The sequence below is a fragment of the Oncorhynchus nerka genome, linkage group LG7, assembly GCF_034236695.1.
Source record: "Oncorhynchus nerka isolate Pitt River linkage group LG7, Oner_Uvic_2.0, whole genome shotgun sequence".
Classification (NCBI taxonomy): Eukaryota; Metazoa; Chordata; class Actinopteri; order Salmoniformes; family Salmonidae; genus Oncorhynchus; species Oncorhynchus nerka.
This window is the reverse complement of record NC_088402.1, coordinates 97,280,808-97,293,611: the sequence shown is the minus strand read 5'-3', so window position 1 is coordinate 97,293,611 and position 12,804 is coordinate 97,280,808. Positions and strand designations below refer to the sequence as shown.

Sequence of the window (12,804 nt, the reverse complement as noted above, 5' to 3'; positions counted from 1 at the left end):
GTGGTGGAAACGTGCGGGGCAACATAGCCTCGTGGTTAGAGTGTTGGACTAGTAAATTATCCGTCTGGTGTAGAAGGATTGTTCTACTCAGTTATATCACCTTCCCCAGCTGGGTGTTCTGTGTAAAAAGAGTTTAGAATATTCGTTTTATTTCCTGTGAATTTTGAAAATTTGGAGTTTGAATATCAAATCCCTGAGCTGACAAGGTAAAAATCTATCGTTCTGCCCCTGAACAAGGCAGTTAACCCACTGTTCCTAGACCATCATTGAACATTTGAATTGTTCTTAACTGACTTGCCTCGTTAAATAAATAAAAATACCACTGATGAGGAAATACGCATCGTTTCTTTATGCCGATTCTAGAATATTCACATTAAAATCTGTCGCCAATTGGAATGGAAACCCATCTACTGTCACGTTTCCTAGAAATAGCATGAACTGTCAAATCGAGTTGGTGTCCGTGCATATTTACCTCCCCGACTTCACTCGTTGACTTCCGTCTACACTCGGCTACCCCTCAAACGCGTCCAATGAGACACCGGGTTGGGTCCGGTGATCTGCGGGCGACGGGCACTTCGTCATTCCCTGTAGTACCACAGTAGAACATCTTTCTACTCCGGAGGAAGATGGCGGCTGAGCAGAGGAGGATGTCTGGTCGGGGCTGTATGGCGACATTTCTAGCCGTGTTGTGCACCTTCTCCTCCGGGAAATGTGACGAACAGGTGCCGCTGATGCTGTGGACGAGTGAAGGGTAAGGGCGGTGTGTGTGGTTGGTTTTGGTCTCTGATATGGGGTTGCGTTTCTAGCCGTGCAAGGTGGATGACCTCTTGTCATTCATACTCATAGTGGGGATATTCATATTGTCCTAACGTATTTGCTTGCTCGATACCTAGCTAGCTACGTTATATCGTGACAAAAATAAAATAAAATATATATATATATCGTGACAATTTCATATGTGAAGCCACTAGCCATTAAGAAATGTACTATTATGTTGGCCATATGAAATGTAGGTAGTTTAGGTCATGTCCTCATCGAGCTAGCAGGACGTTTACCTAGTTAGCCACCTGATCTGTTTACATGGGCTAACTGTAAATAATATTTCGAGTTTGTCCATCAATCCAATCTGGAGTGACAGAGTTCCCTCTGAGAGTCAGTAAATTCCCAGCGTTTCGCTCTCGGGTTATTCAGAGGAGCACAGTGGATGCCCTGGCAGAGGAGCACAGTGGACGCCCTGGCGGAGGAGCACAGTGGACGCCCTGGCAGAGGAGCACAGTGGACGCCCTGGCGGAGGAGCACAGTGGACGCCCTGGCGGAGGAGCACAGTGGACACCCTGGCGGAGGAGCACAGTGGACACCCTGGCGGAGGAGCACAGTGGACACCCTGGCAGAGGAGTAGGATTAATCCTCAGGTTATTCAGAGGAGCACAGTGGACACCCTGGCAGAGGAGTAGGATTAATCCTCTGGTTATTCAAGGAGCACAGTGGACGCCCTGGCGGAGGAGTAGGATTAATCCTCTGGTTATTCAAGGAGCACAGTGGACACCCTGGCGGAGGAGCACAGTGGACACCCTGGCAGAGGAGTAGGATTAATCCTCTGGTTATTCAGAGGAGCAGACTGGACGCCCTGGCGGAGGAGCAGACTGGACGCCCTGGCGGAGGAGCAGACTGGACGCCCTGGCGGAGGAGTAGGATTAATCCTCTGGTTATTCAGAGGAGCAGACTGGATGCCCTGGCGGAGGAGTAGGATTAATCCTCTGGTTATTCAGAGGAGCAGACTGGACGCCCCGGCGGAGGAGCACAGTGGGCGCCCTGGCAGAGGAGTAGGATTAATCCTCTGGTTATTCAGAGGAGCAGACTGGACGCCCTGGCGGAGGAGCAGACTGGACGCCCTGGCGGAGGAGCAGACTGGACGCCCTGGTGGAGGAGTAGGATTAATCCTCGGGTTATTCAGAGGAGCACAGTGGACGCCCTGGCGGAGGAGTAGGATTAATCCTCGGGTTATTCAGAGGAGCAGACTGGACACCCTGGCGGAGGAGTAGGATTAATCCTCAGGTTATTCAGAGGAGCAGACTGGACGCCCTGGCGGAGGAGTAAGATTAATCCTCTGGTTATTCAGAGGAGCAGACTGGACGCCCTGGCAGAGGAGTAGGATTAATCCTCAGGTTATTCAGAGGAGCAGACTGGACACCCTGGCGGAGGAGTTGGATTAATCCTCTGGTTATTCAGAGGAGCAGACTGGACACCCTGGCGGAGGAGTTGGATTAATCCTCAGGTTATTCAGAGGAGCAGACTGGACGCCCTGGCGGAGGAGTTGGATTAATCCTCAGGTTATTCAGAGGAGCAGACTGGACGCCCTGGCGGAGGAGTAGGATTAATCCTCAGGTTATTCAGAGGAGCAGACTGGACGCCCTGGCGGAGGAGTAGGATTAATCCTCAGGTTATTTAGAGGAGCAGACTGGACGCCCCGGCGGAGGAGCACAGTGGGCGCCCTGGCAGAGGAGTAGGATTAATCCTCAGGTTATTCAGAGGAGCAGACTGGACGCCCTGGCGGAGGAGTATGATTAATCCTCAGGTTATTCAGAGGAGCAGACTGGACGCCCTGGCGGAGGAGTAGGATTAATCCTCAGGTTATTTAGAGGAGCAGACTGGACGCCCCGGCGGAGGAGCACAGTGGGCGCCCTGGCAGAGGAGTAGGATTAATCCTCAGGTTATTCAGAGGAGCAGACTGGACGCCCTGGTGGAGGAGTATGATTAATCCTCGGGTTATTCAGAGGAGCACAGTGGACGCCCTGGCGGAGGAGCACAGTGGACGCCCTGGCGGAGGAGCACAGTGGACGCCCTGGCGGAGGAGCACAGTGGACGCCCTGGCGGAGGAGCACAGTGGACGCCCTGGCGGAGGAGCACAGTGGACGCCCTGGCGGAGGAGCACAGTGGACGCCCTGGCGGAGGAGCACAGTGGACGCCCTGGCGGAGGAGCACAGTGGGCGCCCTGGCAGAGGAGTAGGATTAATCCTCGGGTTAGGTTCCTTGAAGATTTGTGAGATTTGTGAGATTGAGAGCATCTAGCTTAGATTGTAGGACGGCCGGGGTGTTAAGCATGTCCCTGTTTAGGTCACCTAACAGTACGAACTCTGAAGATCGATGTGGGGTGATCAATTCACATATGGTGTCCAGGGCACAGCTGGGGGCCGAGGGGGGTCTATAACAAGCGGCAACGGTGAGAGACTTGTTTCTGGAAAGTTGGATTTTTAAAAGTGGAAGCTCGAACTGTTTGGGTACAGACCTGGATAGCATGACAGAACTCTGCAGGCTATCTCTGCAGTAGATTGCAACTCCGCCCCCTTTGGCAGCGACGGTGAAAATGTTGGGTGAAAATGTGTATTCATTATGGGGTATTGTGGGTAGATGGGTGAAAATGTGTATTCATTATGGGGTATTGTGGGTAGATGGGTGAAAATGTGTATTCATTATGGGGTATTGTGGGTAGATGGGTGAAAATGTGTATTTATTATGGGGTATTGTGGGTAGATGGGTGAAAATGTGTATTTATTATGGGGTATTGTGGGTAGATGGGTGAAAATGTGTATTTATTATGGGGTATTGTGGGTAGATGGGTGAAAATGTGTATTTATTATGGGGTATTGTGGGTAGATGGGTGAAAATGTGTATTCATTATGGGGTATTGTGGGTAGATGGGTGAAAATGTGTATTTATTATGGGGTATTGTGGGTAGATGGGTGAAAATGTGTATTTATTATGGGGTATTGTGGGTAGATGGGTGAAAATGTGTATTCATTATGGGGTATTGTGGGTAGATGGGTGAAAATGTGTATTTATTTAATCCATTTTGAATTCCTGCTGTAACAACAAAATGTGGAATATGTGAAGGGGGTTTTGTTTTTTTCTGAGGGCACAGTATTTTTGACAAGCTTGCAGAGCTGTATCTAACTGAGCAGAGAAGGGACTGGTCATTCATGGTCTCCTCTCTGCCCAGATACTGGTTCATGCTATAACATAGAGACGCTTCCTTACGGAAATTCTACACATGTTCTTGTTGGATAAGTTCATTTGAGGGGAGATTAAGAGGAGTTTGGACCAGCATCCCATTGACAGGCCGAGTAGCCAAGACACAAACTACCCTTGATTGTGTAACCCAAACCAATAGGGCTGCTTTTTACTGTGACCAATTGTGTATCTGGGGGTGTTGGGGAAGGCAGAAGCCAAGTTTCCATTCTAACTAATTGACAAAGTTGTATTCTATTTGGAAATTCAGCATCGGTTTGCTGGTCAAGACATGTCCTCTTAGTCTTTTCAGTTGAAGTCCCTGTTGCACTCTGTTTGGTAACGTTTGGTCCCTCCTGAACGATGTCAGGTCTGGTCTGCAGTCTCAGGCTGTTCCTGCTGCTGGTCACATAGTGGGTGTCACTCAGCTGAGCTCATACCTGAAGACCGCCCTGGGGTCATCCCCGCGCAACGTACTGCTCTTCCTGCAGGACAAGGTAACACACACCACACAATCCTACCTTAGTAACCTGTATACGACACACCACACAATCCTACCTTAGTAACCTGTATACGACACACCACACAATCCTACCTTAGTAACCCATATACGACACACCACACAATCCTACCTTAGTAACCTGTATACGACACACCACACAATCCTACCTTAGTAACCCATATACGACACACCACACAATCCTACCTTAGTAACCTGTATACGACACACCACACAATCCTACCTTAGTAACCCATATACGACACACCACACAATCCTACCTTAGTAACCCATATACGACACACCACACAATCCTACCTTAGTAACCCATATACGACACACCACACAATCCTACCTTAGTAACCCATATACGACACACCACACAATCCTACCTTAGTAACCCGTATACGACACACCACACAATCCTACCTTAGTAACCTGTATACGACACACCACACAATCCTACCTTAGTAACCCGTATACGACACACCACACAATCCTACCTTAGTAACCCGTATACGACACACCACACAATCCTACCTTAGTAACCCGTATACGACACACCACACAATCCTACCTTAGTAACCCATATACGACGCACCACACAATCCTACCTTAGTAACCCATATACGACACACCACACAATCCTACCTTAGTAACCCATATACGACGCACCACACAATCCTACCTTAGTAACCCGTATACGACACACCACACAATCCTACCTTAGTAACCCGTATATTAGTTTTCTTACTGTTTGTCTCCTCCCTCTAGATGAGCATTGAGGACTTCACCATGTACGGAGGGACGTTTGGCAACAAGCAGGACAGTGCCTTCCCTAACCTAGAGGGGGCGCTCCTCTCCAGCCCTTCCCCGTTGGTCCTGCCTGCCGTGGCCTGGCAAGCATCCAATGCTGTGATTGGTCAACTCCAGGACCAATTAGACACCTCTCCTCTCTACATGGACCCAGAGATGCTCAGCCAGCTACGACTCAATGCTTCTACCCCCGCCCTGCTGGTCTTCAGACTACCCTACAGCACCGGGTACAGTTCTGATTCTGTTTATCTCACTAGTTTACAGTGGTTCCCCAACTATTGTTTTCAGCAGCGGTGGCTAAGTAGTTTATTTTTAAAGACCATACTTTCAGCCACAAAGACAGTATTTTGATGTTTTAAAGTAATTGCCGAGTGTTTTCAGATTTGAATGAAATATAACCTGTAATTATGTACAATATGAGTGGGCAATTAAGCTAAAGTGAACTAGGAGGTGGTGTAGACTAACAGTGAAATGCTTACTGACTAGAGGTCGACCGATTAGTCGGATTGGCCGATTAATTAGGACCGATTTCAAGTTTTCATAATAATCGGAAATCGGTATTTTTCTACACCGATTTGGCTGATTTAAAAAAAAAAAAAAATGTTTTATTTATTTTTTATATTTATTTTTTACACCTTTTATTGCACCTTTATTTTACCAGGCAAGTCAGTTAAGAACAAATTCTTATTTTAAATGACGGCCTGGGAACAGTGGGTTAACTGCCTGTTCAGGGGTTTAAACTCGCAACCTTCCGGTTACTAGTCCAACTCTTTAACCACTAGGCTACGCTGCCGCCCCACTAGTTCACTACACATGGTTGATGATATTACTAGTTTTTTTTCTAGCGTGTCCTGCGTTGCATATAATCGATGCGGTACGTATCGTTGCTCGACAGAGCAGTCTGACCGAGAGATGGTAGGCAGCAGCAGGCTCGTAAGCATTCATTCAAACAGCACTTTCGTGCGTTTTGCCAGCAGCTCTTCGCTGTGCGTCAAGTATTGTGCTGTTTATGACTTCAAGCCTATCAACTCCCGAGATGAGGCTGGTGTAACCGAAGTGAAAAGGCTAGCTAGGTAGCAGGGTGCGCGCTAATAGCGGTTCAAACTTCACTCGCTCTGAGCCTTCTAGTAGTTGCTCTGCATGGGTAACGCTGCTTCGATGTTGGCTGTTGTGTTCCTGGTTCGAGCCCAGGGAGGAGTGAGGAGAGGGATGAAGGCTATACTGTTACACTGGCAATACTAAAGTGCCTATAAGAACATCCAATAGTCAAAGGTATATGAAATACAAATGGAAAAGAGAGAAATAGAAATTTATTTGAGGCTAAATTGATTTTATTGATGTATTATATTAAGTTAAAATAAGTGTTCATTGAGTACTGTTGTAATTGTCATTATTACAAATAAATTTAAAAAATTGTCGGTACAGATTACGGTACAGAGTCAATGTGGAGGCTATATACAGGGTGTTACGGTACAGAGTCAATGTGGAGGCTATATACAGGGTGTTACGGTACAGAGTCAATGTGGAGGCTATATACAGGGTGTTACGGTACAGAGTCAATGTGGAGGCTATATACAGGGTGTACCAGTACAGAGTCATTGTGGAGGCTATATACATTGGGTACCAGTACAGAGTCAATGTGGAGGCTATATACAGGGGGTACCAGTACAGAGTCAATGTGGAGGCTATATACAGGGGGCACCGGTACAGGGTCAATGTGGAGGCTATATACAGGGGGTACTGGTACAGAGTCAATGTGGAGGCTATATACAGGGGGTACTGGTACAGAGTCATTGTGGAGGCTATATACAGGAGGTACCGGTACAGAGTCAATGTGGAGGCTATATACAGGGTGTTACGGTACAGAGTCAATTTGGAGACTATATACAGGGTGTTACGGTACAGAGTCAATGTGGAGGCTATATACAGGGTATTACGGTACAGAGTCAATGTGGAGGCTATATACAGGGTGTTACGGTACAGAGTCAATGTGGAGACTATATACAGGGTATTACGGTACAGAGTCAATGTGGAGGCTATATACAGGGTGTTACGGTACAGAGTCAATGTGGAGGCTATATACAGGGTGTTACGGTACAGAGTCAATGTGGAGGCTATATACAGGGTATTACGGTACAGAGTCAATGTGGAGGCTATATACAGGGTATTATGGTACAGAGTCAATGTGGAGGCTATATACAGGGTGTTACGGTACAGAGTCAATGTGGAGGCTATATACAGGGTATTATGGTACAGAGTCAATGTGGAGGCTATATACACAGGGTATTACGGTACAGAGTCAATGTGGAGACTATATACAGGGTATTATGGTACAGAGTCAATGTGGAGGCTATATACAGGGTATTACGGTACAGTGTCAATGTGGAGGCTATATACAGGGGGTACCGGTACAGAGTCAATGTGGAGGCTATATACAGGGTATTATGGTACAGAGTCAATGTGGAGGCTATATACAGGGGGTACCGGTACAGAGTCAATGTGGAGGCTATATACAGGGTATTATGGTACAGAGTCAATGTGGAGGCTATATACAGGGTATTACGGTACAGAGTCAATGTGGAGGCTATATACAGGGTATTATGGTACAGAGTCAATGTGGAGGCTATATATAAGAGCGTCTGCTAAATTACTTAAATGTAATGTAATACAGGGTATTATGGTACAGAGTCAATGTGGAGGCTATATACAGGGGGTACCGGTATAGAGTCAATGTGGAGGCTATATACAGGGGGTACCAGTACAGAGTCAATGTGGAGGCTATATACAGGGTATTATGGTACAGAGTCAATGTGGAGGCTATATACAGGGTGTTACGGTACAGAGTCAATGTGGAGGCTATATACAGGGGGTACCAGTACAGAGTCAATGTGGAGGCTATATACAGGGTATTACGGTACAGAGTCAATGTGAAGGCTATATACAGTGGGGCAAAAAAGTATTTAGTCAGCCACCAATTGTGCAAGGTCTCCCACTTAAAAAGATGAGAGGCCTGTAATTTTCATCATAGGTACACTTCAACTATGACAGACAAAATTATAAAATAAATTCCAGAAAATCACATTGTAGGATTTTTAATACATTTATTTGCAAATTATGATGGAAAATAATTATTTGGTCACCTACAAACAAGCAAGATTTCTGGCTCTCACAGACCTGTAACTTACTTCTTCTTTAAGAGGCTCCTCTGTCCTCCACTCATTACCTGTATTAATGGCACCTGTTTGAACTTGTTATCAGTATAAAAGACACCTGTCCACAACCTCAAACAGTCACACTCCAAACTCCACTATGGCAAAGACCAAAGAGCTGTCAAAGGACACCAGAAACACAATTGTAGACCTGCACCAGGCTGGGAAGACTGAATCTGCAATAGGTAAGCAGCTTGGTTTTGAAGAAATCAACTGTGGGAGCAATTATTAGGAAATGGAAGACCTACAAGACCACTGATAATCTCCCTTGATCTGGGGCTCCACGCAAGATCTCTCCCCGTGGGGTCAAAATGATCACAAGAACGGTGAGCAAAAATCCCAGAACCACATGGGGGGACTTAGTGAATGACCTGCAGAGAGCTGGGACCAAAGTAACAAAGCCTACCATCAGTAACACACTACGCCGCCAGGGACTCAAATCCTGCAGTGCCAGACGTGTCCCCCTGCTTAAGCCAGTACATGTCCAGGCCCGTCTGAAGTTTGCTAGAGAACATTTGGATGATCCAGAAGAAGATTGGGAGAATGTCATATGGTCAGATGAAACCAAAATAGAACTTTTTGGTAAAAACTCAACTCGTTGTGTTTGGAGGACAAAGAATGCTGAGTTGCATCCAAAGAACACCATACCTACTGTGAAGCATGGGGGTGGAAACATCATGCTTTGGGGATGTTTTTCTGCAATGGGACCAGGATGACTGATCCATGTAAAGGAAAGAATGAATGGGGCCATGTATCGTGAGATTTTGAGTGAAAACCTCCTTCCATCAGCAAGGGCATTGAAGATGAAACGTGGCTGGGTCTTTCAGCATGACAATGATCCCAAACACACCGCCCGGGCAACGAAGGAGTGGCTTCGTAAGAAGCATTTCAAGGTCCTGGAGTGGCCTAGCCAGTCTCCAGATCTCAACCCCATAGAAAGTCTTTGGAGGGAGTTGAAAGTCCGTGTTGCCCAGCAACAGCCCCAAAACATCACTGCTCTAGAGGAGATCTGCATGGAGGAATGGGCCAAAATACCAGCAACAGTGTGTGAAAACCTTGTGAAGACTTACAGAAAACCTTTGACCTCTGTCATTGCCAACAAAGGGTATATAACAAAGTATTGAGAAACTTTTGTTATTGACCAAATACTTATTTTCCACCATAATTTGCAAATAAATTCATTAAAATCCTTCAATGTGATTTTCTGGATGTTTTTTCTTTTCTCATTTTGTCTGTCATAGTTGAAGTGTACCTATGATAAATTACAGGCCTCATCTTTTTAAGTGGGAGAACTTGCACAATTGGTGGCTGACTAAATACTTTTTTGCCCCAATGTATCTTGAGTGACTCAAACATAACTAAATCAATGGGAGCCCAATGCCTGACCGTTTTAGTTGTAATGGCGGCCATGATAAATGAATGAAGGGGAAATGTTTTTTTCTTATTTTTTTTCTCTTCTGAATATGGGTGTGGTCTGTCTGGTTGTGGGGGTGGTTTGTCTTTACATGGGTGTGGTCTATCTGATTGTGGGTGTGGTTTCTAACAGGGCCGATCTGATGTCCGTGAAGGAGGTTCTCAGCGGGAATGGTGAGTGTTCTATATTGGTCTATAGTTCTACTGTACGGTGGCTCTGCTGGGACAAAAATCACCCCTCATTCACTGTGTTCCTTCTAACAGCATGATCCAGATTGCTGAAGACTAACTTTGTGTGTGTGTGTGTGTAGATGAGGTGATTGGACAGGTGATGAACATTATGAAGAGCCAGTCTGTCCCCTACACTGCCGTCTACACTGCAATGAGACCCTCACAGGTAAGTGTGTTTACGTGTTGGGGCCGGGACTATACCAGTTACGTGTTAGGGCCGGGGACTATACCAGTTACGTGTTGGGGCCGGGACTATACCAGTTACGTGTTGGGGCCGAGACTATACCAGTTACGTGTTGGGGCCGGGGACTATACCAGTTACGTGTTAGGGCCGGGACTATACCAGTTACGTGTTAGGGCCGGGGACTATACCAGTTACGTGTTGGGGCCGGGACTATACCAGTTACGTGTTAGGGCCGGGACTATACCAGTTACGTGTTGGGGCCGGGACTATACCAGTTACGTGTTGGGGCCGGGACTATACCAGTTACGTGTTAGGGCCGGGGACTATACCAGTTACGTGTTAGGGGCGGGGACTATACCAGTTACGTGTTGGGGCCGGCACTATACCAGTTACGTGTTGGGGCCGGAGACTATACCAGTTACGTGTTGGGGCCGGGACTATACCAGTTACGTGTTAGGGCCGGGGACTATACCAGTTACGTGTTGGGGCCGGGACTATACCAGTTACGTGTTAGGGCCGGGACTATACCAGTTACGTGTTAGGGCCGGGACTATACCAGTTACGTGTTAGGGCCGGGACTATACCAGTTACGTGTTGGGGCCGGGACTATACCAGTTACGTGTTGGGGCCGGGACTATACCAGTTACGTGTTGGGGCCGAGACTATACCAGTTACGTGTTAGGGCCGGGACTATACCAGTTACGTGTTAGGGCCGGGACTATACCAGTTACGTGTTAGGGCCGGGACTATACCAGTTACGTGTTAGGGCCGGGACTATACCAGTTACGTGTTGGGGCCGAGACTATACCAGTTACGTGTTAGGGTAGGGCCGGCACTATACCAGTTACGTGTTGGGGCCGAGACTATACCAGTTACGTGTTGGGGCCGGCACTATACCAGTTACGTGTTGGGGCCGGCACTATACCAGTTACGTGTTGGGGCCGGCACTATACCAGTTACGTGTTGGGGCCGGCACTATACCAGTTACGTGTTGGGGCCGAGACTATACCAGTTACGTGTTAGGGTAGGGCCGGCACTATACCAGTTACGTGTTGGGGCCGAGACTATACCAGTTACGTATTGGGGCCGGCACTATACCAGTTACGTGTTGGGGCCGGCACTATACCAGTTACGTGTTGGGGCCGGCACTATACCAGTTACGTGTTGGGGCCGGCACTATACCAGTTACGTGTTGGGGCCGGGACTATACCAGTTACGTGTTGGGGCCGGGACTATACCAGTTACGTGTTGGGGCCGGGACTATACCAGTTACGTGTTGGGGCCGGGACTATACCAGTTACGTGTTAGGGCCGGGACTATACCAGTTACGTGTTAGGGCCGGGGACTATACCAGTTACGTGTTGGGGCCGGCACTATACCAGTTACGTGTTAGGGCCGGGGACTATACCAGTTACGTGTTGGGGCCGGGACTATACCAGTTACGTGTTAGGGCCGGGGACTATAGCAGTTACGTGTTGGGGCCGGGACTATACCAGTTACGTGTTAGGGCCGGGACTATACCAGTTACGTGTTAGGGCCGGGACTATACCAGTTACGTGTTGGGGCCGGGACTATACCAGTTACGTGTTAGGGCCGGGACTATACCAGTTACGTGTTGGGGCCGAGACTATACCAGTTACGTGTTGGGGCCGAGACTATACCAGTTACGTGTTAGGGCCGGGACTATACCAGTTACGTGTTAGGGCCGGGACTATACCAGTTACGTGTTAGGGCCGGGACTATACCAGTTACGTGTTAGGGCCGGGACTATACCAGTTACGTGTTGGGGCCGAGACTATACCAGTTACGTGTTAGGGTAGGGCCGGCACTATACCAGTTACGTGTTGGGGCGAGACTATACCAGTTCCGTGTTGGGCCGGCACTATACCAGTTACGTGTTGGGGCCGGCACTATACCAGTTACGTGTTGGGGCCGGCACTATACCAGTTACGTGTTGGGGCGGCACTATACCAGTTACGTGTTGGGGCCGAGACTATACCAGTTACGTGTTAGGGTAGGGCCGGCACTATACCAGTTACGTGTTGGGGCCGAGACTATACCAATTACGTGTTGGGGCCGGCACTATACCAGTTACGCACTATGTTACGTGTTGGCGGCACTATACCAGTTACGTGTTGGGGCGGCACTATACCAGTTACGTGTTGGGGCCGGCACTATACCAGTTACGTGTTGGGGCCGGGACTATACCAGTTACGTGTTGGGGCGGGACTATACCAGTTACGTGTTGGGGCGGGACTATACCAGTTACGTGTTGGGGCCGGGACTATACCAGTTACGTGTTGGGGCCGGGACTATACCAGTTACGTGTTGGGGCCGGCACTATACCAGTTACGTGTTGGGGCCGGCACTATACCAGTTACGTGTTGGGGCCGGGACTATACCAGTTACGTGTTGGGGCCGGGACTATACCAGTTACGTGTTGGGGC

General features: G+C 48.1%; 1 protein-coding gene across 2 annotated transcripts in view; it reads left to right on the top strand.

Annotated features, from left to right (window-relative positions):
- Window positions 1-539: 539 nt before the first annotated feature.
- Window positions 540-12,804, top strand: part of LOC115125347 (V-type proton ATPase subunit S1-like) — a 36,632-nt gene continuing 24,367 nt past the window's right edge. The window contains exons 1-5 of one of the 2 annotated variants that reach the window (XM_065021023.1): window positions 540-751; window positions 4,376-4,502; window positions 5,279-5,547; window positions 10,076-10,116; window positions 10,254-10,339. In XM_065021023.1, coding sequence (XP_064877095.1) covers window positions 627-751; window positions 4,376-4,502; window positions 5,279-5,547; window positions 10,076-10,116; window positions 10,254-10,339 — 648 coding nt within the window. In that variant the 5' untranslated portion in view covers window positions 540-626. The remainder of the gene's footprint in view (window positions 752-4,375; window positions 4,503-5,278; window positions 5,548-10,075; window positions 10,117-10,253; window positions 10,340-12,804) is intronic. The other variant, XM_065021022.1, reaches the window with a different exon arrangement.